Raw genomic sequence first — 26,401 nt, 5'->3', positions numbered from 1 at the left:
TTTTTTTCGATTTCCTATTTTTTTTAAACCTCCTCTCTGCTACACAGAGGCAATACTCAGCAGTTCCAGATTTTAATCAAACTTGCAGCCCCCAAAAAATGCTTAATACAATAGATCACAGTTGTCGCAGCAAAGGGAATCCGCTATTAATAGGATCAGAGGGGAGCACACAGGATTCAAGGTGTTGCAAAGTCAAAACAAGCTGACATCGCAATCAGATAATGGAGGGGCCCTGGGGATGGACAAGAGCATGTGGCAGCTCGGGGATGGAGAAGTGGTGCTTGATTTTGTTTTCTGGCACAGCTCGACAGAACACAACAGATGCAAGATGTAAACAAACCCAATCACGTCTAATTTGGATTTCGGTTTTAGTTCCACATCTCGAGTTTAACTGTTGACGCTGAGAATAAGCAACATGAAACCTCTTACCTGGGCGTACAGCAAATTCAGGCCGACTCTGTTGTCCATGACATCACCATCGTACGCCATGTCCCAGTAGCTGCAGAGACAAAAAGGTACAGTCACAAATCGATATCTAAACATAAAGTAGAATTAACAAAGTGGCACAGTTACAATTGTCAATTTGAATGACTTGAAGAGACTTAGAAAGCCTGTCCATAAAAATACAATCATATTTGGCCATTTGCCACAAAGAATATCATCTCCTGTGACTCTGTCTGCATACTAAGCCCCACACTGTGCAGAGAAAACAGTGTGTCTCCAGAAGCAATCAACCGTTGACAAGTTAATATAATGCATTTTTCCCCACATAATTAAGTTTTTTAATTAGTTTAATACTCATAAAAAACTATATGTATCATCAACTTTGACACAATTACATCATATAGACGCATGAATTTACACTTTGCCAAATCTGTGAAATGAGAGTGACACCCGCGCTACACCACCCACGTGAGCAGCACGTGTGTGTGTCACTGAGCCGCTTGTATTTTTTTCCGTGCTTGTGTTAATAGGTTAACACGGGAGCAGGCTGCTGCTCAGCTGCAGAACATCTAGACATTTAGAGTCTCACCTTTGTGAGGTGCACAGTTTTCAGCAAAACCAAACAGGGATAGTGGTCTTTTGATAATTATACTGGCATCATATCACCTTTCACAGACATTATATTTATTTTTTAGTCAACATTTCCTGCTTCTGTTGCAAACTAAATGCCCTCTGACAACATTCATTTACATTCTTTATTTTATTTTTTATTTTTTTGGCTTTTTGCCTTTATTAGATGGGACAGTCGAAGCGTGAAAGGGGGAGATGACATGCAGCAAAGTGCCGCAGGGTCGATTTGAACCCGTGACCGTGGCGACAAGGACACTGCCTTCACATATCCTCCTGAGACCAGAACTTTTGTTTGGTATGCATCTTTAATTTCTCCTAGCTATTTGGGATCAGTAGGATCTGATAAGTATAAAAATACTAGTCCCACTGTCTTCAAACGAGTACCTACTAATTAACGGCGTCTTAGCTTGTTACTGTTGCTAAAGTTGGTCAAATTTGTTGCCAAATCAAATACGAAACATTACTGATCATACATAAACAAGTTTCAACCATAAAATGTGATCTGGTTTTGGACCTTGTCCACTTGGCAAAGACGGCTGCCATCTTGTTTTTATATGGATTAGTGTATTGTGCTCTTCCTACCACTAGATGGCACAAAAAGTGTCCACAAATGAGGACAACAGGTCTAAGTTAAGTAGAATGAAATATAAGGTCACGTAAACCCAAAATGTGACGTCCTCATATGAGGGCACAGGGTCTCAGGAGGATTTGGGACACCTGTTCTAACCACTCAGCCACTGGGCGCTCAGAATCCTTTCATTCGTGAACACAAGGTTTTTTATCGTGACAAGTTTGCAGGACCATGTTGTTGACAGTGCAGTGGCTCACACGGCTCCACAAGTTAGTGGAGTACCAGCCATTAATTGTGGAAATACAGTACTCAAAGCAGCAGGTAGCTCTGCAACACTATCTGTGTGAAGACTGCACACATCCGAGCTGCAGCAGTTCAGTAAGGTGGCCATCATGTGCTGCACACACAGGACGTGAGGCCCAGGTGTGACTTATAAACTAAATCCTACAACTCAGTCTCAGTGAGACAGTAATGTAATACCCTTTTTCACCAATAAGAGTTTTTTTTAAACATGGGAAAACCTGCTAAAATAGGCGATAGACTCCTTTCTCACTGCCAGTAGATGCCTTTCTGTGGTCCTTTCTTTTTCAGGTACATCAAGATTGGCATAGCGGACGGGTAGTAAACAGTAGAAACTAGTATGTAGGCCAGTGAAAATGTTATGGTGGTTATTTATTTTTCTTTTTTATATCTGCTCAAACTCGGTGCCGATGATTTTTGAACAATGTCAGAGCACTGCTTGACCACAGACAGATGCTATTTTGTGGCATGTCATTGCATCGGGCCGGTAAGGGGCTAAAATCAGCACGTCCACCTGGGTATTTCTATGAATGCCGACAGAAGCCAATCAAAGCTAGAGCCGATAGATGCCAATGACTATTGCAGACTCATTAGTCCTGGGAATGAATGCTGATTGCATCCTTTTCTTTTAAATGCAAAAGCCAGACGGTTGTGGGTGTTAGCAGGTTTCTCCAGTGGGAGAGGGGCTTTCATCAAAGACTATTACTGTAGAGGTTGAAGGACAGTTGGTCTGCTGAGGGGGATGTGAGTTAGATGGTGCGGAGTTTCTAAGGCACCGCTGTGTTTGTATTAGAGGCTATTGCTGGAACTTTTGTGCATGGAGATGTGTGGGTGCCGAAGGTCAGCCTGAGGAGTAGAGCGTGTTGTTACAAAAAAAATGAATGAATTCAGGTTATTGTGAGGGATCAGAGCTGGAGCCACAGATGAAAATGACCCAAGTCTGATAACAAAACTAAAGAAATGCTCGGAAAGATAAGGGCTTTCCAACCAGACTTAAGCTCAACACTTAGGCCATAATTTGCTTTCTGTGTGCTATTTAAGATGCTTCATTTCCAAGTGTTTAATATCTTAGCCTGTGGATGTGAAATATTAACTGGCACGAGTGTCATACTTCAGTTTGGGATAATTATTGTCTGAGTTAGCTGAGCACTGAGTTTTTTATCCATGGATGCTCTTTGGCAAGAATTTTATTGCATTCACGTCTCTCAACGCTTTACTGCAGGCGTGAAATTTAACATGCTGTAATTGCGTGACACAAGAGGTGTCAGTGGATGGAGAAGTCGTTTAAGTAGATGTGAAGCATGCTGCTTGGGCACATCAGCAATTCAAAGCAGGTAACAAGGGACAGGGAAGATGGTGAGACAGTGAACAGATCAGGGAAGGAGTGGATGAAGAGGATACAAGGAGGGGAAGGTGTAGATGGTGGATGAGTGCTTTTATGTTGCTGCTTTAGTTTTAATGAAAAGTGCACTGAAGGCCCCAATAAAATATATAGTCTGAGTTTTGAGTTCTGTTAACGCATATACGGGTTACAAATATCCATTAGCCACACTTTTACATTAGAAGTATATAACTGCATATTGCTGCTGACCTTCATTATTAATACTCCTGTTTTTATTTCATGCAGAACTCTGTAACTCACATCGACACAAAAAGGTTTGAATTATGTAAATGTAATGTTTTCACTGGACAGAGGAAAAAAAATCCTCCATTTTTAGCCTGCAGTGTGAGCCAGAAAGAGCTTTTCAGTTCATTTTGACCTGATCCTCCCCTGGATCTCATACACTGGGGGTCTGTTTTTCCTCCACCTCCACTTGTTAGTTCTACATTCATTCTTTCCTCGCTGCTCTACACTGCACACAGAAAACTAGGTCAGGAGTACTAAGACTTTCCTTGAGGCGGAAAGAAAGTAAACATCCTGTGTACCTCAGTCAGCGGGAGGCAGGGTGACGACAGAACAGACACATGAGGAAGTAGAAAAATGTTATGGTGAAAAAGGGGAACAGTCACTAAATTCAGGCTCGGTTGGGAAGCAACATTAGTGTTTTTCATACATGGAGGTTTTTTTTTTTTTTAACATTAGTGTTTTTCATACATGGAGGTTTTTTTTTTTTTTTTTGGGCGAGCCACCCAGACAGATTTGCTCCCACCCTGGAAGGCTTTCTGTATTTCTGTATTTTTTGTGACAAGGAGCTCTCGATGACAGATGCTCACTTCCCCTGCACAAGCAGCCCTGATTCTTTCCCTCTCATAACAGGCAAAGTTGCTGTAAAACCAAAGGAAATATTGTTCAATTACAACATGTGAGCTCTGCTGTTTGAGGGTCAGTTACTTGGACACCTGGTTAGTTTTATACTCCAGTTTAAAGACAGAGTTTTGTTCATGTAGCTGGAGATATTCTGTGTGTAAAACAGTCCTGATGTCTTAGTTTGAGGCTCCTCTCCTCAAGCTCCAAGCTGTCGAGCTAGCTCTATCTCAAGTCTTTTAATATAACATCTTCTCTGAAAATAAATGAAGCAAGTCTCATGCAGTCAGATCTATCTACACAGCACTGTGTCAGCAGGTCTAGAAGCACACATTATCATTCTGCTATAGGGGGAAAAAACACCCCGGGTTGTTTGTATTTCTTTAAGCTAATCACAGTCATCTTGGGCGGCGCTAAGCCCAGGAGGCAGCGATCGTGCCCTTGCAAAATAGCATCAGATGGGAATAGTTTTGGTGGAACGTTTCAATGTGGGGGGGTGAATGCTGTCATTAGAATGGCAGAACTCCACAAAAAAACAGTAACAGATGTCGAGTGTATGATTCAACCTCTACTGATAAAGACAAACCTATTTTAATAATCGATGATCTTGAAGTGAAGCATGACAATACTTTTGCTCTAGGGGAGCTCACAGGACCTATTTAAAGCACAACTCTTCCAGAACATTATTACAAGATATCACAGGAGCTCATGTGAAGTGGAACGGGGCAGTCAATGTCACTGGCACATGCCTCTGCCAGAGTAAAAAGACAAGGCAAATCAACTCCGACTGGCCATGTCACAAAATAGATCAGACATGAGAGTCCTGCGAGACAGAGTTGAGGCTTTTCTGAGGTGCTTTCAGAAGTCGCATTATTCATTGTAGATCTTTATAACAACTCACAGAGGAAACAAAGCAGGCATGGCTTATTGCACAATCATAATCTTCGTCATAAGTTGCTATTCTCAGCGTCTAAGTTGTTAGCTTGGACGTTATTGCTGTTGTTTCCTATAGTGAAGGAGATTTTGAAGATAGTAACACACAGATAGCTGGGGAATGCAAGCCTAATGGCTAATGGGCATGTAGCTACTTCCATGTTTCAGATGATACGTCATGTCTGTTGTCGACCAATGAAGATGAGTTTACATATCACCTTGGGTTCGTCCTTCACCTTCTCAAAAATGATCCCACACTTTGGATTTCCTGCCCGACATGTTATTAACTAGCCTGTGTGCTGCTGTACGTTTGGTGGACTATTAGCCGGCAGCTCTAGATTATAGACAGTAACTGCTATTTGCAAGTGAATTCAGGTTGTGATGAGATTGATTTATTATGTTTATTGTCTGGTGCTTTGCTGCAGCAACATCAGATTTATGTCCCAGTCTAATCCCTGGCATGCTCGTCAAATGCACCGTCTGTCTTATCGTGATAACCGTTGTCCTCCGCAAAATAAATTACAAAAAAATGACTCTGGTCTCTTTTCCAAATTAGCTGCCACTTTGTAGAAGTTGGTGAGGTCAGATAAGCAGCTCATGGTCGGGCTAACTGCTGCTGTGAGACATTAAGAACAAGTGTCTCACTGCAGATAAGAAAGAAAATGAGCAACACCCAGAATGAAAAAACACGCATTGAAATTACACCAAGAACAGCAGATGTAGTTAATGTGCTGCTTACCAAAAGAGAAACATCTGACCTGCTTCTTTACAGGATTGGATAAAGAACTCATGAATACTCTGGACAATGAATCACAGCTATAATTACACGTGGAGGAGAGCACATGATGAAATTCAAAGTCATGATGTGAGCAGGTGGTGGGTACCTTTTCCGTAGGAGTATGTGAAATTCAGAGCTCCGCAAGCTGGTAATGGATACATAAGGCAGCTCAAACTCCTGCAGCTTCCGCACAACTAAGAGAGAGACACAGAAAAACAAAGACAGAGTGAGGGAGAGTACAGAACAAGTGCAGCTACAGTAAAGTCCCAAGGACATTTGGATAATGACGGTAACAACAAACAATGAGGGATGGGAGAACTCCATCTGGACAGGTCCCAGCAGGGTAAAACTTTGTGTGTGTGTGTGTGTGTGTGTATTCAAATGTGAGAAAAGATAATGGGCTCTACATGTGTGTGTGTGTGTGTGTGTGTGTGTGTGTGTGTTTGTCCCTAATCTGCAGCTGTTTCATTGCGGCCTGTTCCCTCAGGAGAGAGAAGGAGATCTCAGGTGCTTGCTGAGGCTGCTGCTGTGTTTCCAGGCATCAATAAATGTGCACATCGCTACAAATCTGATGACTAAACAGCACTTTAGTTTGCCATTAGGTTCCTAAAAGTATGTTTACAGAGATGCTGCGTACAGGAAGCAGAAACACACATGCTAGTCGGTTTGATGTTGGGAGTCTCTGCAGGAATAAATACAAACTGAATGCTTAAAATGTTTTGGAACATTCTTAGGCGAACTAAATCGTCAGAAGGAAGCTGCGGAACAGCCTTAAAATGCAGATGAAAAGGCCGGCGCTGCCATTTGAAACCACATACTGATTCTTCTTGACATGTCTTTGCATATTTTACAGCACGCATTGATTTACACACAGATGTCTGGAAACTTACTGCCTGTCAGAGAGGAATTGAATTCTTCTCGCTATCCTGTTATGTCAATACTCCCACCAGCAGTTTCGTTTGATCCACGGCCTGCTGCGCCGGATTTATTCTGGTAGTCGAGTCGTATTCAACACATGGCCCTCCTCCTTTCATACCGCTCGGAGTTTCAGATTTAAACTGTGCCAAGGATATACAACATGCCCACGATATTTACAGATTCCTCCAAGTTCACCTGGCACCATTTTCAGCCTGGAATGGATTTGGCGTGAGGAGTGGGGGAGCGTTTGGCAGGTGGAAGATGAGAGAAGAGAACCTTTGGGACCGAGGGGGGGATTTGACCCGACAGGGCTGTGATGAAATGGAAAGAGAGGGACTGGAAAACTGAAATATCTTGATGTGGAAAGCTTTGTGCCTGTGTGCCGCTCTGGTGTCCCTTTGACAACAAATGCAAATGCAAATAACTGACTGTGATTTGCATTCACACAGTTACTCCTAAGTAAACAAATGAGTGTAAACAAATATGACAGGACCTTTTGAGTGCTGGAGTGAAGCGTTAAGGGGGTATAACATGATGAAGTAATGGGGCACAGAGGATCACGTCAGAACATAATAGAAGTCTATTAAGTATAAGAACTATTAGAAGATTATCAAATCAGGAAAGTGAGGAACAAGCTCAAAATCATGGCTAACACACAGCAAACTGCACCACAACTGTCTCCAGACTTGAACAGGCTTCCAGCAGCTTTAAAAAAATACCACAAGTAATCATAGTTTCTCCCGTGATGTGAAAAACTGGATTTTAAGCAGTCAGTCTTGTCAGCACTGATCTCAGATAGATGTTAGCGGTTACCCTCATGGGTACATGTGCTGCTAACTTTGTCACGTGCAATGTATTTATTGTATATTTCGTAGTGTAAACTGTATTGTGCAGCCTGTGCCTGCCATGTTTATTGTGTAGGGCAGAAAATTGTTAACTTGGTCACTTCATATTGTACTTCGACCATGCAGTGTGAACTTACTGTTTTTATTATGTAAGGCACCTTCACTGGTAACCTGGTCACTTTACGAGGCAGCTACTGTGCTTTTATATTGTGTTATGTACTGTGCAGTGTGTACACACTGCTTCTGTTATGTCAGGCGCATTGATTTACTGTAGACTGCATTGCACCTTCAATTTTATTGTATTTTTTATTGCTTCTTCTTGTTACATGTACTACAGATGGAAATTAGTGTTTCGCTAAATCTGGTGCAACCATGTTTTCAATTCTTGTAAATGAGTAATATCATTGCACACTGTCCTCTTATAGATCAAATAAACTAAACTCGAGTCTGAGTAAATTATGTGTATTATCTGCGAGAAATCACAATGAAGCATTAAATTAAGCAGGCAGCACGGCCACCGTGAACGAATATTCGTTATAAATTCTGCCAAAGGTCCGAATGTTAAAAAATGGCATTCGGGACAGCCCTAGCGGCCAGAACGTGTGGACTGAGATGCATCTGTAGAAATCTGATTGGAAGCGCTTTTTAAACTACCTCCAAATGTGGTGTGGATTCGTTCGTATTTCATTTGGTTTATTGCTGTCCAGACTTCCTAAAATCAACCTTAATAAAATCTGGATATGCCAAAAAACAATTTGGGGTGACAGTCTAAACAAAGCCTGAGTTTCCTGGTTGCTGAACCAAAGACTCCTTGCGAAGCACTCCTCCGGGGTTTTTGCGGACCTAATTGTATTGCGGAGTTTTGCACAGCGGTGACCGGATCTTTGCTCTCAAACCACAAAAAAATGTGATGGCACAACAGTCTCCTTCAGTACATTATTCTATGCTTTCTTTTGATTTTCACATTGGCTAGTCATCCTGTTTAATTTGTCTTCTGATTAAATCGGAACCGTTGAAACAAGTTGTAGGAAGCCTCTGCAAGTAATTGGTTGCTGGCAGACACTCTGTGCTGCAATAAAATGGTTAATCAGCAGTGCCGTGCACTGTAGAGCCGATGCGCTGCTGGTTCTGCCGGCCTGAATAGAATATAATGTCTATAGCCTTACTGTTGTGTACAGCCTTTATAGACTGAGCTGAGTAGTGATGCGTGGGTCGACCCGTAACCCGCGGGACCCGCAAATGGACCTGCGGGTCGGGCAGCAGTGATCGTCTGTTAAATCGGTCTGTAAATGATATTTTGACATTATTGGCTATTACTGTCATGGCATCCGAAGGTACTGATGCGTTGAGCAGGTGACAGTCCGCGGTCGTTTTCAAAACACACTTGTGTCACGCACTCCAAAAGAAACTTGTTGAAACTTTAAACAATAATTTATTGTACAAAACGGGGGAAACAAACGTTGACAAAAACGGTTCCATAATTCATATTAAATTCAAAAGATAACGAAAAAACAGCTACAAGTTAGAGGGAATAGTGATAAAGTGGTAAAACTTGGCATTGATCCACACCCTCAGACGAATGCACTCAAGCTTGCCGTGTGCACAAGCTCAGTTGGTAGGCTATACTATATTTTCACATTTTTAACAATGCAATTTAAAAGTTTTGATTTTTATTGATATCCTACATTTACCAACAACAAAAAGACTACATTTAGCACCAAAAAATATGTAAAAAAAAAATAATAATAATAATAGCCTAATACTAAAAAAAAAAAAAAAAAGTAAATAAAAAAAAATATATATATCGAATACCAAATTTTCATAAGGAATACCTACCCATAGAAACGAATATTCGAATATCCAAATATTTGGGTACAGCCCTACTGGCCGCTCAACTCGATTTTAAAAGTGTTTTTGAACGCAACACAAAATGTCGACGTCAAATCCAGAGTGAAAAAGTGCTGAGCAGATCCATGCTGCTACTAGCAGAGTGCTGAATAGGACAACATGAGAAACAACAGCCTGAGGTAAGACGCCACAGTAAATTGTTTGGAGGGTAAAACGATGGGTTTTCATTTCTCAAGTTTCCCATTTGGAATGCCGTGTCACCAGCGCCGCTACATAGTTACTGACACCTACCTTGTGACCTGGATACGCAATTCTGATTTCATTACTTCCAAAATAATGCAGACAGTCAAGATCTGATTTGAAAAACAAATCTGATTTTCCTGCAGTCTTAACTTAGCCTCACAGCCCAACTGCATACATATCATCTCGCGTGATGCTACAAAGCCAGTCAAATCTGTGCTTTCCGATAAGCATTGTGACTCAAGTGAGTGAATGAGCACGCAGGAGAAAAAAGTCGGAAAACTAAACGAGTCACAGAAAAGTAATTTCACATGGTGTGCTCTAAAAAGACAAAAGTATATAGCAAAAACAGAGCTTCTATCAAGAATGGACCAAATAGCGTTCCAGGGTTAACCAACGAGCATCTACACCTGTGTATGAGAATGGCTCTAAGACCACACAGCCCAGATTTAAAATCCTGGCAAGACAATCTAAAGCTTCCTCCTCTCACTGAAGAAGAGAAAGTGGGAGGCGGAATTTAAAAGGGAAAGAAATAAACGGAGCTGTTAAAGCTGCCCCATTGTTAGGATGTGTTGAGATTATTGATTATAAAATTGGTTGTGACAGTTAAGATGTGAGATGGAGTTTACAAAAAAGGAGAAAAAGGGAAAGTTATTTATAATCCTTCCAGTTCAATGAGAAAACTGACAAAAGAAATTGTGTTGAAATAAAATTGAATTGTACTTTCTTTGACTGATTTGACAGTCGGGTGTTGAATACATACAGACAACGAGACAACTACAAGGCTGCTACAATAGACTGTATATGGAACTGAATCATGATGCAAGTTGCACATTATGATGTACTGTTTGAAAAGCTTTTCTCCAAATGGACCTCTTTGATATACCACATACAGTAGACTTGCACTTCCCATAAACAGAATAACAGACACTAGAATTAATTAGTTTCTAGTGAGGATTTTAGTCATGTTTACACCGTAAAAGCCTAGTCTCCATTAAAGGCCCAGTCCTTTTACTAGCCTGGAGTGGCTACACATTTTGACAAATAAAGGCCCGTCTCAATTAGAGGCCTGGTCTGGTTGCCAAGCAGTTCATTTTAACAGAAGTTCTTTCAGATTATTGACTACCCACTTGAGCTAATATTAGTTAGCTGGTTAGATCACACGTACAAATATAAATGTTTGAACTTTTGTCGATATGGAGAAGCTACACATTGTTAGCTCGTCTTTCCCACAAAAACATGCCCAATGTACATATAGAAGATGGAGGAAACAAAATCTCCAATTTAATTAACAGAACAACCTGTTTTCCATATATACAAATTATTAGGACGTCCAAAAAAGCACACAGCCATGTGTTTTTATACACATCTTCTATTTGAGTGTCTGTAGCACAAATAAATTTGGACAGTCTGCGGAAACACTAGACTCATCTTACGTCTTTCTGGGAAAATTACTTGACTCATCAGCAGTCAGCCTGTGAATGCCATGCCATTTTACATTAAGTCGACACAAGTGTCAGATTTTAGACCTCAGACCACAATGAATTCATTCTCAATCTGAAAACACTGCACACAGCCTGGTGCGCAAGCGCCAGTCACTTGAAACACTGCACAACTGTTTTGCATGAAGCAGCCAACAAACACACAGAGCCTGGCTCTCACTGAGTTTCTGTGCAGCTAATAAATGAATAATGCATCCGAGCCAGAGATACAGTAGAAACTCTAATACAAGAGACAACTCTCATGGGGCGATGCAGCTCTCCCTTTTTAATTAAACTAACAGTACATCTCCAAACTGTGAGACGGATAAACTGAGCTGCTGGACAGTTGCCAGAGGAAACTCTTTATGCTTTGTTGCCGAGAAATTAGAGTGAAAGAAAACTAAAATCAAAAGCGTGACATTACAGAAAGTTATTCTTTGGTGCAACATGACAAATGTTATAGCGATTAATCACAACTCCTGGTTCCTTTTGTTTCTCGGTTTGTAAGAATAATTCGTCCTCTAAGTTCTGTGTCTTTCGAGAATGGTCCCTGGCTGGCCTGAAACAGTAGTTTACATATACATTATTTTATCAAAGAGCTTTGTCTACAGCACATTTACTTTGCTTCGATAAACAAGACTGGTTATCTGATGGTTTCCAGCTATAGTGAGGCCGAAAATAAGAAGCCCTTGAGATGCCTATGTTCAGAAATCTCTGAAAATGCATTCCAAGTCGACTCTAAATAATCAGCAGTGATGATTTATGGATTCCTTTCCCTGATATCTTAATTTGCTCTCTCTTTGACATTTTTATCAGCCGGTAATTAATCATATAAAATGAGACATGATACAGAATACATTCTGAGTCGTAAATATGGCAGGTAAAGATAAGATGTTTTCATTCCTTGAATTCCTCTGATTCTTTAGAATATTGTTGAGACTTACACGTTAAGCCTCCGTCCACACCTTCACGTACAAGGAAGAGATTGAAGTAACCAACAAGGTCATCTGGAAGGTCGAGCTTTGTTGCAACAGCCTGCAGAGAGATGAGAGAGAGAGTTTATTTTACCATCAAATTCAATTAATCCATTCCTTCATCTGATTTTTGTTTTGCAGCAAGTTAAGAGGAATGAAGATAAAAGTGTCCGCAGACAGATAATAAAAAAACAGCTCAGTATGAAATGGAGAGACTGGATTATCCTGTAGATCAAATACTGGGATAAAGCAATCATATTGTACCATCTTAAAAAATTAATAGAATATTAAAACATTTCCCTGAAGCTCCTCTACACCCTCATGTTTCAATCCCATTAAGTTATCAAATTTAAAGTCATGATAATACGATATTACATTTTCCTCAGTCCCCACAAATCTATTTTGGCCAATCTCATTCATTCTCACAAAGTAGTCAAATCAAACCATTGGTCAATGAATCTTATGTCCTTCTATTAAAACCAACTCTACAGTGACATATTCGAAATAAAGCAGGATTTAGTGAACACTAGGTGCAGTTACATAGACGATATATCTCCAATCTGATTTAAATCATTCTTATTAGAGATTTCAATTAAACTGTTTACATGAACAGTAAATAAAGTTATATGATAAGATGTGTGTTACATGCCCTAAAGCATTAAATCAGAATAGAACTTTTTCGACTTGTGCAAAGTGGTTTAGCTCAGTTTTTCCCCAACCTTATTGAGAAAATTAAATTTCAGTCAGGAACACTTAAGTCAAAGACAACTTTATTTCCATTTGCATTATTATATTTGGCGGCATGGCTCTGTTCTGGGGCCCCTCTGCCTTTCCTTGGGCCTATGCAGAAAGCCTCTTATATGCGCTGACATGGAAGCAGCCTTAAAGCAGAGAGAGCACACCTTTCTGCCCTTCCACGTGCAAATGAGGAAAGCCCTAAGGCGGACAGAGCACACCTCTCTGCCCTTCCATGCGCCTACATGGAAAGCCTAAGGCAGGGAGAGCAGCAGCAAAGACCCCCCCGGGAACAGAACAGAGCAGCATCAATGACAAACAGAAATGACATTGATAGGTCACAGTATGAAAAGGAGGAGCTGGGGTGAAGGCTGGTTTCAAATCAGCTTGCAGAGGAAACAGCAGCAGCAGGCAGGCCAGAGCAGTTTAAATATGGCGCCCTGAATGAGATTCACCAATTGGTTGCAGAGAAAGGAATCATGTGATCAATCAGCTGACTCCCTTCAATCAATCAGCTGCTCTGTCAGTTGATTGGGATGTGAGCTGAGCTTGACATCGTGCCCTGCCTGAACTAATGCTACGCTAAATTAATTAAATACATAAAGTACAGTGGGATAAGAAGTGGTTCTGCCTGTTAATATAATTTAATCATAAGTAACGTAAGTGTAACCCAGGTTATTTTCTGTAGCTACAACTTCCAGATGTCCCCAATACACTAAGCAAGCCAACTATTAGTAGACGTAACATTCCACTGATGTGTTCAAAACATCTCATATGCAGGCTGCTGCTACTGGAGGCGACAGAAGACTGTTATGTCAATGAACTCCATAATGCAGCCTGTAACATTACATAACGCTAGAATGCATTCACTAAGCAGAGCACTCACAAAAGAACAAAGCAAAAGCAGAGTGTTAAATACTTTTTGAATTCATGAACAAGTCAGTAGAGGGAGGTACAAGGAAACAGCTGTTGCAGCATGTCGATGCATGCACCAGATACATCACCTAATGCTACACCCACGTGGAGCAAACGTGCAAAAATAATACATTTATTCCAACCAGAGAGAAACCAGTCTCTTCAAACTGAGGTGGTTACACAAGGCCTTTTAATTTGATTGGGTTATTACTCTGATTATTAGTGGGATATCAGGGTCCACGTAAACACACCTCCTGTGTTGTGGTGTAAAACAGGACTTTAGACCGTGTTATTATGATTCCATTAATCAAGAGCCTTTGGTTTGCCAAATTTCGCAATCAAGACAAAACAAACAACAGGTTACAACCATGAAACATAAACTTGACCGACAGTAAGTTTTATTTTTCTTCATGAAGAATCAAATTTATCCAAGCAGCTACCTGGATGAAAAAACCTTGACAGTAAAAAGGTCGAGCTACAACCAAATGAAGCCTTATCAAATTCGAATGTATCTATTTCCAGCACCTGCACAAAGCACTACTGTTACATTCTCACACAGAGCACTCTCTGACATGTGCTTATCGTACCATTCCTCCTTTCCCCTTTTTTTCAACTTCTGATGTTCAACCACAAACACACAACTGTTGTAAACACAAGTGTAACTGTTGTTGAAATTAAGGAAATCTGGCATTTCTGCTCACTGAAACACATACACACACACTGAGAAACTTGTTGTGATTCAGATAATGGTACTGTGCTCTGAGACCTGCTGTGGTGAACAGAGGTTAACCATGGTTAAACTTTCACAAGAGCCCTTTGAAAACACTCCAACACACTAGATTTACAGCCAAGAGCAACAAAAGGACACCGTGATGAAACAATAGCATGTTTACTGTGATAAGTTGTATCAGAGTGTGTGTTCATGTGTTTTCACGGTCAATCAAGAGCAAAGGTGGAGTGGAAGTACTTAAAAGGTTCGGTCACAGTCACTACGTGACCTACAAAAAACAAACACATTGAAATTAATTGGTCAAGGTGTCTGATTTTGTCGCCCTGACTTTATGAAGTCATTTGATGGCTGCTCTGGTGAAGAGGGTCTCTTTAAATGGATGTGACTTAATCTGATACTGTATGTAGCGTCTGTTAAACATCACAGCGTACAGAGGAGTCAGAGGCAATATTGCTTGCCTGAAGGAATTCCCAGGTGTCTGTCAGCACTGTTATGAACAGCGGAGATTAAAAGCCTCTAGTTAAACAGACACAAACACTGCAAAGGTTGACAACACACAGGGTTTAAAGCCTCAGATGGGTTTTACCTTATCAAGACGTCTGGCAGCTCGGAGTTAATCAGCACTATATCATAAAACTTCCAGCTGTAAATATAACTGCAGTGTACTAGAGAGACTATTTACTGTATCTGCTTAGGTTTAATCTTTAATATTAATCTTTCAAATTAAGCAGTGCATCCGTTTATAAAACAGATCACTGGATCGAAACATTCAGTCACGTGCACTTTGAGTAGGCCTGCACAGTGTAAGGAGAATCTGTGATGTGCAATAACATTGTTTAATATTGCACTGAAGATATAGCTTGCAATAAATAACATATTGAAGTGTGCATAGAGCTATACAGTTCCTATGTTGTTGGCTTCAAGAGGTGCACTGCTCACACAGACCCCAAACACTTCATATCCTTTATCCACTGTATAAAGAAAAGAGGTTTTAAGATATCAGATTTGCTTTTATCGCATGAACCCTCTAGACACCTCAGGTCCTCTGGTAGTGGTCTGTCAATCATCCCCAAAGTTAGAACAAAAACCCACAGTGGGGCATCATTTCATTCATTTTCATTTTTTATTTTGTATTTATTATTATTATTGAGTATTTATCTATTTATTTATTTTTATTAATCTGTTTTTCTAGCTGGCATATTTTCCTATTTTGTCACTTATTTATTTACTTATTTACTGACTGATTTGAAATTGTTTTCTATTTTGAGTTTTTATCCTGCATTGGGCGTTTCCCCACTTAGATAGCGTTACTTCAGTTCCTGTTTTTATGAGTGTGGTTATAATTTTAGTCTTTACCATTACAGCCTTTGCTTTATGTGTGTGTGAAGCACTTTGTGTTGAATTACGTTTGATGAAAAGTACTATATAAATAAAGTTTGACTGATTGATTTAAGTAATAAATTATTTTGAACATGCATATTTTCTTTATGAGGCCAAAAGTTGCATATTGGGTATGACTTTTGTATTTACTTATTAAAAAATTTGGGCCTGTGTGTTTATGACAACAGAGTGAAAAAACAAATTTTACCCTAGGGGATTAATGAAGTATCTTTTTCTTCTTCAATGCAATGTAGATTTCAGAGTTTGCAAAATGTACCTGAATGCACCATGAAGTCCCTGTTCCTGTGTGGGTGTCAAACTCAGGACACAGACAGACAGCACAGGACAGATTCAGTGTGACTGTGAGTAGCACCAAAATGTCGTAAAGACTCTCAGCATAGTTTTTTATTACAAGAGTGTTGTGTACAAATATTTACCCACTACAGAGTGGCTGATGGCCTTTTGAGATTTACTCACCGAATGAAAAATCTACTGCATTTGGCGCTTATCAGGTGTAAATTTTGGACCCTGTGCATGTAAAATAAAATTATTTTCCTTATTTACTGCGCTAGTTTTGGGCAGCACCTTTAACACATTCATTTTTCTTTAAATTTTTATTCAATTTCTTTATATTTATTATCCAACTGAATCAGAAATATCTGTACAAATTCGGACTGGACCCAAATATTTAACTATTTGGATATTCGTTCATTGGGTAGGTGTTTGCGTTTTAATTTTGGGTTTCAGAACCACTTAATTTCATAAATATAAAATATAAATGCTGTTTCTGCGCCTCTGTTTGACAATGCTTTGACAGGTGCTGTCTGGAGCTCTGAGCCTGTTATTATGAGCGTTTACGTTCAGCCACCCCCGGATGAAGCTTCAAATATTCACTGTCTGTGTGTACCAAAGCTCTAGAACCCAAAAAGTGGTATTCGAGACAGCCCTTATATAAATTATTCGTTAGTGAAGTACCAGCTGACACCATGTGTTTATGCACTCTTCAGCAGAGCACACTCCGGCACTTACATCAAGGACGTCCTCCGTCTGATCTGAAGTCAGAATGTTGACTGTGACCTTCTGACCGTTGGAGAGGCAGATGTCTAGAGAGACTTCTTCTGTGGGAATCTGCTGCGTCTCCTGTGGGAACGACACAAAACATAACAGGTTTTCCTTCAGCTTCATGGGTCAGCTGTGTGTTTTCATTCCTATCGGCAAACAACAAAATCACACCGAGACACAGGGCAGAAAAAACACGGGCTGGTCGGAGAGAGGGCAAATTTCCAGTGGAGATAAAAACAAAACATATGAGCGCTACCATTCCATAGTTAGACTTTTCATATAGAGTGCAGCTGCATTGATTCAAGGGTCAAGAATGAAATCAGTGGAAATTCATTCAAGTCCAAAACAAGAATACAAACTAAATATATCCAGGGGAGGTGGACCTGATTTTATCAACATAATAAAAGTATATTGATTTGAGTTAGAGGGAGAAGACACAAAAACAAATTGGATACTTGATGGGAATTATTTTATGCAACACACAAAATGAAGTCTGACTGTTTATCAGTGCAAACAGAATAGGCACACCGAGATTTAATTCAAGGCAGAGCTAAATTAAAATCACTTTGTATGAAAGTGGATGTGAATTAACCTTTAATTTCCGAAACAAAGGTAGCAGCCACATTAATGTTAAGCCATCTGCAATTACAACTCTTATATTCTCTAACTCACAGTGTTCTCCAGTGGTTTTCAACCGTTTTTGTCTCAAGGTCCTCGCGATATTTCGAGTTGTTGACATATTGACGTCATACTGTTATCCACGGCAACAACAAGCATGGCTGAATGAATTACTACAGACTCTGCGGTGGTTCCAAAAAGAGGAGCAGCTTCAGTAATGTGGAATCAACTGTTGCGTCCTGAATGTTTTATGAACAGCCCCGGGCTTCTCAGCGTCTTTTAGCGACTTACCGCTCAGAGGGAATTCATTCAGCGGCTCCTCTGGCAGCAGCACAGCGTCTCTCCCTCTCCTCTCTCGCCGTGCGCACACAGGAGTTGGTATCGTCAAGTGATTTTGTTGTAAACCTTTGGTAATGTAAACCTATGTGACGCTCGTGGCTCGACAAAAAAATCTATATACGTGAACGTGCGATAGTTGTGGTATCATAACAGCCTGTCACAGGTTACAGCGTGATGATTAGAGGGGAAATGGCAGAGCATTAGGGAAAGGTAGAATAAAAACAACTCAATCATTTAGGAATGGATCCGCTTTTTCGTCTGGAACCTCCCATCTACAACGACCTTGGGACACGCCGACATTGGAGACTTGGCTCAGATTCCAGAGTTACATCTTATATTGAAGCCTCCTTAAGGAATCTAATCCCAGTTGCTTCAGCGGTGGGAACCTCTTGCGACCACCAACTATTCTACATTTTTCTGGGGCACACTCAAGGACCCCTGACTGAGAACCACTGGTGTAATCCCTGGGACTGAAACTAATTTGTGATTTGATTGTTCTGCGGTAGAGCTGCAATGATTAGTCAATCAAAAGACAATTACCAAATAATCACCAAATATTTGTATAATTTTGAGTCATTTTTCAGGCAAAAATGTCAAACATTTGCTGGTTTCAGCCTCTAAATGTGAGACGTTGGTGCTTTTCTCCATCATTTATGGTAGTAAATGAAGAGTCTTTGGGTTTTGGTTTGTTGGTTGAAATAAAAAAGCAAAGACATCACTTTGGGCTCTGGGAAATTGCGATGAGCATTTTTCACATTTCTTTTTCATTTAAAAGACTAGATGGATCACTTAACTGTGAAAACAATCATCAGATTAATCGAAAATTATAATAAAATCGTTAGTTGCAGCCTTTTACTGCTTGATTATTATCCATAGTGTCAAAAAAAGGTGAGAATGTCAATCCCAATTTCCCAGAGCCCAACAGTTTAATTCAAAGATATTCAGTCTACAATAATAAAAAAATAATGAAACCAGCAAATTTAATAATCTAGAACCAGATAGTTTTGCCATTATGTCTTCAAAAAAATAGTAATAAGGATTAACCAAGTTTCGAAATTGTTGCAGATTAATTTTCTGTCAATCAACTAATCCAATAATTGATTTTCTCTCCTCTCAGCTCACAGAGACACAGAGGGAACGGTATTCATTAGTTACTGCTGTGTTTGTGAGACTGTTCGTTCCTTAACTGAACGAGGCAGCCGGTGGAACAAAAACCCACAACATCAATGAATAACAAGTGAGGAAAATAAACTGCCGAAACCTATGAATATTTCAAGACTCTAAACAAAAGCCTCTGAGCTGCTATTAAGAAATCTTAAATCTTAAACTGGATGAGCCCAGCTCCTGCTGTCCCCAGGCTGCGTCGCACCACCTCTGCTAAATCATCTCTTATCTTCCCTGTTCCCTCAGCGGGGGGTCTTCCAAGTACATCCCTACCACTAAAGGTGCAGATGACACGACAACACCGGGCGGTAACTCATCTACTATTCTGCACCTGCTGTCCTCGCAGTACATAAGGCGCTGGGGGGGAGGGGAGAGAGACAAACACAGACTCTAATAAGAGAGGAAGACAGAGGAGGAGAAGCAGAATGGGTGTGACGTGGCTGCAGACAGATGAATCTCTCCATGAAGGTTACTGGATTTACAACCCCCCTGGCAACGCAGGTCACAGCTTGAATGATGACAAATCAGCCCAATACCTGGTCTGAATACATCGACATACCACTGGTGTGAAACAGCCTTTTGAGTTTGGGATCTTACAGCATCGTCCACTACAGCTTTTAGGCAAATCTAGTGAGATGACTCATTAGGTGGCTCACTTTTTTTTTTTTAATATAATGGTTCAAAATGATCCAGCTCTCACACACAATGCAACTATGTCGCTTTATTTGGCAATGGGTTGCTTTCCCCTCAGTTTCGCATCTGACGTAATCATTTCACACGTTTTTGCATGCAAGCCAAACTTAATCTGACACATCTAACCAACTACTTCACAAGTAGAGATGACGCAACCGAGGACAAGAGTACATGCAGCCACAAACTGTGACAAACACTAAGACCTCATTTTACCACATTACCAAAAGAAATTACTGGTCAGGCAGAAATCACTGCGTCAGCCTTTTGGTTCAGGGAGCACGCCCTGCCTCCTCACAGGCCTGCTGACCATGTTGACACAACAAACAGCCTAATGCAGGTACAGCAGATTAAAAACAACACGACTAACCTGCTGTGCTTTCCTTAAGAAGCTGTTGAACATCTCACTGGCTCCGAGCAAGGGGTCCTGACGCACTGTAAAAAAACACAGGAGAGGATTTAGCAACATGAGTACAAAATTAGTGAGTGTAATAGAAGGAGCAGCTCAAATCAAAGGAGATTTGTCAGGTTTGTTAAAGCTATATTAAATAACTTTCTTCTTATTTGCTGAAGCTGTCACTATTTTCAAACGGCACTAAATGAAACAGGCGGCACGGTGGAACAGTGGTTAGCATTGTCACCTCACAGCAAGACGGTTCCTGGTTCAAACCTGAGAGGGGGGGGTTGAATCCTTAGGTGGAAGATAATTGGTGACTCTAAATTGGCCGTAGGTGTGACTGTGAGTGTGAATGGTTGTCTGTCTCTATGTGTCAGCCCTGTGATAGTCTGGCGACCTATCCCTCTGCCTACTCTGTTGCCTGAAAGCGCTTCTAATAGAGACTGAGCGCAACACGTCACACTCTGAGAGCCACGCCCACCAAAGGGGAAAGCATTGGCACCACAAGCTGACAAAATGCCTGCAGCTAGCTTAAACATTAGATTTCAGCAAGTCAAGGAATTATTTTAACCCCTTGTGTCGACCAGAGAGGAAGAGTTACACTGACAATACTGTCAGTCTGTCACAGCGTCCCCTCTCCTTGTCTTGCTTATCTTGGATAAATGATGCCACTGAATGGTCAGAAGTGAAATACTTTGATATCTACAGAGGCAGAGGGTACTTGCTGTAGCTCTGGTTGAGGGTGAGAGGCTGTCAGCAAATAGTTTGTTGTGCACAGGGAAACGGAGATCTGCGTGGGTACATGAGACCCTAAAAAAGAGGGTTTATCATGGGGAGTACCACCAGTTGGTCCAGGAGTTTCGCCTCCATGATTGACGTTTCCAGGCATATTTTAGGATGACTCAGGGGCAGTTTGGCAACCTGCTGTCTGGGTACCCATCAACTGCTACCACCAGTTTCTCCTCCATTGTTTACCAACTGTAAAATTGTTGTCGTGACCACCACAGAAGGCCCTTCTCTCAAATCATCCGAGGGGCGTTTTTCCACATTGAGTTGAAGTTTTTTCAGCCGTGAGCAAAAAGCTTTATTTTCATTAAAAACAATTCCAAAAGGTGCCTCCAGCTGCTAAAACACAGTGTTGTAGTGGATGTTATATAAACATAAACCTCCTTGGGGGACGCCATCTCCCAATTGTCCTTGATTTTCCTCTTATCATGCAATTTAATTTTGTTCCCGTAGAATGGGTTTGACCTTTTAAAACACTTCTCAAGGCCATTTAGCTAAACATGCACAAAAAACTAAACTGTTACCTGGCAAAGCTTCAGTTAACTGTAAATAATTACAAGCCAGTTTCATCATAATGTAGTCACCAGATCTGGTAAACAAAAGACAAAGATGAACAACTCTCATTCTCATGTCTCTGGATTTCAGCTGAGGCAGTTTTCAGTCAGAGTGTGGTGCATTAAATTATCTGCATGATAACCCTGTATGAGTAATATGACTAAGTGTGTGTGTGTGTGTGTGTGTGTGTGTTGGCCTGTACACCATTGTCCTTTTACAAATTAGTCTAAACCTTTGAAAAAATGTCAAAGTTCCGAGCCATCTGCGTCAGAGCAGATTGTGTTTGTGGCAGTTCATTTTCCATAACTATGTAAAAAGCCATGATGTAACCAAGTAAACTTGTAGCCAAGAACACCCTGTGTGCGTATGCTCCCAGACTATGAGCAAATACACACTTGAACAACGCTTCCTTGTTCTGCTGTAACTGCCAGTGCTTGAGAGGATTAAAACAAACCCTACGCGGTGCTGCCAGTTTCACTTATTTGTGTGCATGTGTGTGTGTGAAGAAAGTTCACCCTCGACCTGTTTACAGAATTTGGGCAATATGCTGAAAACCTCCCAAACTGGGAGAAGGAAAACTTTGGGTCCTGAACATTTAAGACTTGCAGATGGAAGCTTAAAAACTGTCAACAGGCAAAAAAGTAACTCTCTCCTGCTGTAGACTAAGGATGTTCCTAACAACTTATTTCCCTGACGTATAAACAGAAGTTAGACCAGTCTACAAGTCTTAAAGTAAGAAAACATTCAGAAAACTGTCAACATTAAGCACAATTTAATCTATAAGGCAAAACACTGTCTAAAATAACTGTATATTACTGTATAAGAGGAGAGCCATTTGGAATTGTTAAAGAGGACCTATTATGTTCATTTAAAGGTAACTATTTGTATTTAAGGTTTCCACTACAACAGGTTTACATGCTTTAATGGTCATACTGTCTTTGCTGGAACGTCTGTATTTACTTTTTGTCTGAAACACTCCATTTAGCACCTGTCTCTTCAAGCCCCCCCTCCCAAAACCGCCCACTCTGCTCTGATTGGTCAATGTTTTCAGGTCTTCTGTACCTCTGAGTCTTTGCACCATTACTGCCACCACGGGAATAACTGTAACGGAGAATAGCTGCACTTTCTACTGTGAAAATTCTAATCAAAAGCTTCGAAAGTCAGTCGGACAGAAGAGGATTACGTTTCCCTGATGTTAGCATGTAGCTACACATATGTTAGCGGTGTCCTCGTAGCCAGGGAATGATCATAATGGAGTAACTTGCGACAGTACTTTCTGAATCACTGATAAAAGCTTCTAAATACAACTGGGTGTGTTCTGGAGGGAATATGAGTTGAAATCAGGGAGAATTTAACAACATTGGCAACCAAGTTTACATGTTTCCCTGACGTTAGCATGTAGCTACATGTAGCAGTGTATGTAATGTAAAAACTGATGGAGCAGATGACCATATAAAGTAATTCTGCACACTGAAAGCCAGAGTAAAAAAATGTTGGAAATGGAGTGATCGAAACGGTTGGAAACCTGAGGGCTTTGCTCACAAGGATTACTTCTACACGTTTGCCTCATCATTTGAGACTTTGACCATCTTTAATATGAATATCCGAAATTGTAAAACTAAATATATGATACAAAACTTCAGAAACATTCACAATTCGTCCACTTAAATCACATTTTTCAGTAACCAAATCGTATTTTAAATGCTACTAAAATGTGTGCGCTATAAACACTGCACATTACCCTTCAAAACACGACAACAACTCACTATATAAAATGAAATTACTGCCAAACTGCACTGGTTTTACGAGATGTCATCTTTGTCCCACTTTCCACCTCGGTACTTGTGGGGCAGGGCGAACAGTTTTTTTTGCTTTTCCATTGTTTAATTTGAAATCCAGTGTTGTTAACAGTAGCTAAGGGATGCTTGTTTAATCGACTAGTATTTCTGATGCTGAGTAGCAATGGGGGCGACTAATTGCCCATATTCCCTGTTTGAACATCACAAAAATATTAATTATTCTTTATAGCTGTCTATTCCCAAGTCAAAGAAAAGCTAAGTAGGAGTCCCAGAGGTGGCACATCATCACTAGAGGATCCAAACCCACAAAACCCAACCACGTCTGAAATCCTGAGTTGGGACTTTTTTTTCATCAGGTGTGTCAGCATAACTGTGTCTGGTGAGGCTTTGGCTCAGTGTCCCAGCTCAGTCTGTGCTCAGATCATCAATTCTTTAGCGAAACACTTTATGCTTTCATGTGGCATGAAGACACCAGTGTATGGCTGGACTCCCCGCAGACACAGAGCCAACTCATTCCTGTGATTGTTGTGGAGAAGCAAACATTTCAAGGAAAATGTGTCTGTGCTGCAAAGCTTCACTGTTAGAAAAACAAAGTCTTAGTTTGTTCAGATTTTTCTTCTTTTTTCACAACATATGAAAAAAGCTGCATTGTGTACTGTGAGTCAGAGAAGAGTAGTAGCTAAATTAAAAACCGACAAAAACAACCACATTGGAGGTGGAATTTGCATTCAGCCAGAGGTGAAGTGAAATGCAATACAAGCCATCTGTAAAAAGTCCATCCAGCATGAATAACTCACCAGCCTGCATGTATTTCTCCAGCTGCTCCCGTCTCTGTTCGACCTCAGCAGGAGTCAGGGTGAAGATCTTCTTTGGAGGGAACGCAGGCACCACATTGCTGCCATATTCTTTCTTTATCTGTTGGTACAAAACACAAGTTGTGGAGGTGACGTTGCAGGATGACAGGCTGCACAACCTCCGTTCATCTTCTTTTGACCATTAACGGAAACTGAAAGGAGTCTGACGGCTAATTTAATTTTATTCGAATTCAAAACATCTGTGAAAACGGATATATAAGTTTATATGACTAAGCCAATTAACTTCAGTATAGAGTAGCAGCCTCTTAAATTAAAGAGTTGTGGATTCATTTTTCTAAGAGGTACATTCATGCTGTTTGAGATGAATCACAGGTTTATTTTAAGCCCTGTTTCAACGACTAGCTGGTGAAGTTTCCGTGCATAACACACACACACACACACACACACACACACACACACACACACACACACACACACACACACACACACACGCACACACATCTGGAACCCTGCATGTCTAGTCATTCCAAGTTTACTTTGTCTTCCAGCTTCTTGACTCATTTCTTCCCATTTTTTATCATTGGAGGGCTGTTTTTTCTTTGAACCGTGGAAGTCTTAAACTAAGCCTTCGCAGACCTGAAATTCACACATCAAATGTGGTTTAATTTAAACCTGTGTGCTGCTGCAGGCAAAAGCTGTACATCACACTCATCATTAGGAATTCACTGACACATTTTTTCTCGCTATAAAACCCTCAGGTCCAGCACGTATGGCATGATGAATGTTGGCCACAGTGGGTGCTGAAGGAAGAGAGGTGATTTTCACCTTAAAATACTGCCCTTTGGTATTTTCAATACGTCAGAGGCAGGACTGCTCGCACATACAAATCAGCTCTCGTAGCCACAGACAGTGAGCATGAGACTCTCCAAAATCTGAAAGGCTCATACAGCTTCTTATTAGCAAAACTCTCCCTGTTTTCACTGTTGGTTCTGGCAGAAGTGTGACCTTGTTACAAATCTTTGCAGAAGAGAAAACAAGAAGAATAATTAACATTAAAATGGTCTCTGTAATATTTGGGTGGAGTGTGTGCCCCGCAATCACCGGAGTGTTTTGGGGTCATGCATACGCCACGGGAAGCCCTGTGGGGTTGGTTCTTAAAGACTGGAGTGTGTCTTCCCCACACCCTGTTGCCAGGCAACGGGAACTGTCAGACTAGATAACACAGACTTGAGGACGGAGATAGCAAAGTTTGGCCCTTGCTTGCTTATTTATTAATGTGTGAAAACAGGAGACTGGGCACTTTTATACGGCTGTGTTAGAGTATATGCCAGAGCGTATATTTTACAGCACAAAGAGCTCACAGGCAGTCAGCTAGGAACCTGCGAATAAATCCATCTCTTGCAAACAATGCATCTACATCTGCAAGATCATTTGATTGCAGAGAAAATGTATGTTTAGCACTTCCACAAGCGTGTCGATATTCAACCACAGCGCTATAGAAAAACAAGTGGATGCTGAATACACTAATTGCCTAATAAGAGCTGTAACAAATAGCTGCGGCTCTGTGTAAAGCTTCACTGAGACTAAAAAATGCTTAAGACCAGGCAACTCTACACTTTCCAACAACATTTCTTTTTCAGATTAAGATGCTTTTCCAAGCAGGTGAAGGCAAAGAAAGGCCAAGAACATTCCTTCCATGTCACCCACCCCCTCCAGCCTCCTCCACAATACTCCCCATTTACATGTAACAGTTTGGACTCTGGGAGGAATGACAGCACAAGACTTCAAGCCACCGTGGTTGAGATTCAAAGTGATGGGAGGCTGGTGTATCGACCGTGCGACACAAAGAAGAGTGAAAGGTCACCCTGGGTGGATGTGGTGGCATTTAAACAGCGTTCGGCACGCCACACAAGCAGACCAGTCACTGCTGGGACAAAGCACACTGACAGCAATGGGTACTGTATGTTGCAATGGCCGAAGCCTTACCTGTTCGTGGAGGCCGAGAAGTTGGCTGTAGCGTACCCGACAGTGCAGCACCCCATTGACGTGGATGTTGTAGGCCTGTGGGAACAAATTACAATGTGAGGAGAAAGACTGGTCTGACATAGTGCAGAGAAACGTATCATCAAAAGCTTGTATCGATCCGTCTAAAAAGCTTGTGGGTGGATATGAAAATAAGAGAATTAAATATATATGAAGCAGGTAGATT

At 40.9% G+C, this 26,401-nt stretch overlaps 1 protein-coding gene and 1 long non-coding RNA gene across 3 annotated transcripts in view; one reads left to right on the top strand and one right to left on the bottom strand.

Annotated features, from left to right (window-relative positions):
- snx17 (sorting nexin 17) overlaps nt 1-26,401 on the bottom strand; it is a 45,184-nt gene that overhangs the window by 8,863 nt on the left and 9,920 nt on the right. For both annotated transcript variants that reach the window (XM_050058580.1, XM_050058579.1), the window contains 7 exons: nt 26,179-26,253; nt 24,175-24,292; nt 20,211-20,275; nt 16,997-17,107; nt 12,178-12,268; nt 6,008-6,095; nt 430-499 (listed from right to left, as the gene is read on the bottom strand). In XM_050058580.1, coding sequence (XP_049914537.1) covers nt 430-499; nt 6,008-6,095; nt 12,178-12,268; nt 16,997-17,107; nt 20,211-20,275; nt 24,175-24,292; nt 26,179-26,253 — 618 coding nt within the window. The remainder of the gene's footprint in view (nt 1-429; nt 500-6,007; nt 6,096-12,177; nt 12,269-16,996; nt 17,108-20,210; nt 20,276-24,174; nt 24,293-26,178; nt 26,254-26,401) is intronic.
- LOC126398931 (uncharacterized) lies at nt 6,104-17,116 on the top strand. The gene is made up of 3 exons (XR_007570834.1): nt 6,104-6,244; nt 16,222-16,329; nt 16,978-17,116. It is a non-coding gene; the product is annotated as an uncharacterized LOC126398931 (long non-coding RNA).

Source organism: Epinephelus moara, chromosome 12, assembly GCF_006386435.1.
Source record: "Epinephelus moara isolate mb chromosome 12, YSFRI_EMoa_1.0, whole genome shotgun sequence".
In the NCBI taxonomy this organism is placed as follows: Eukaryota; Metazoa; Chordata; class Actinopteri; order Perciformes; family Serranidae; genus Epinephelus; species Epinephelus moara.
This window is presented reverse-complemented; position numbering and strand designations above follow the sequence as displayed.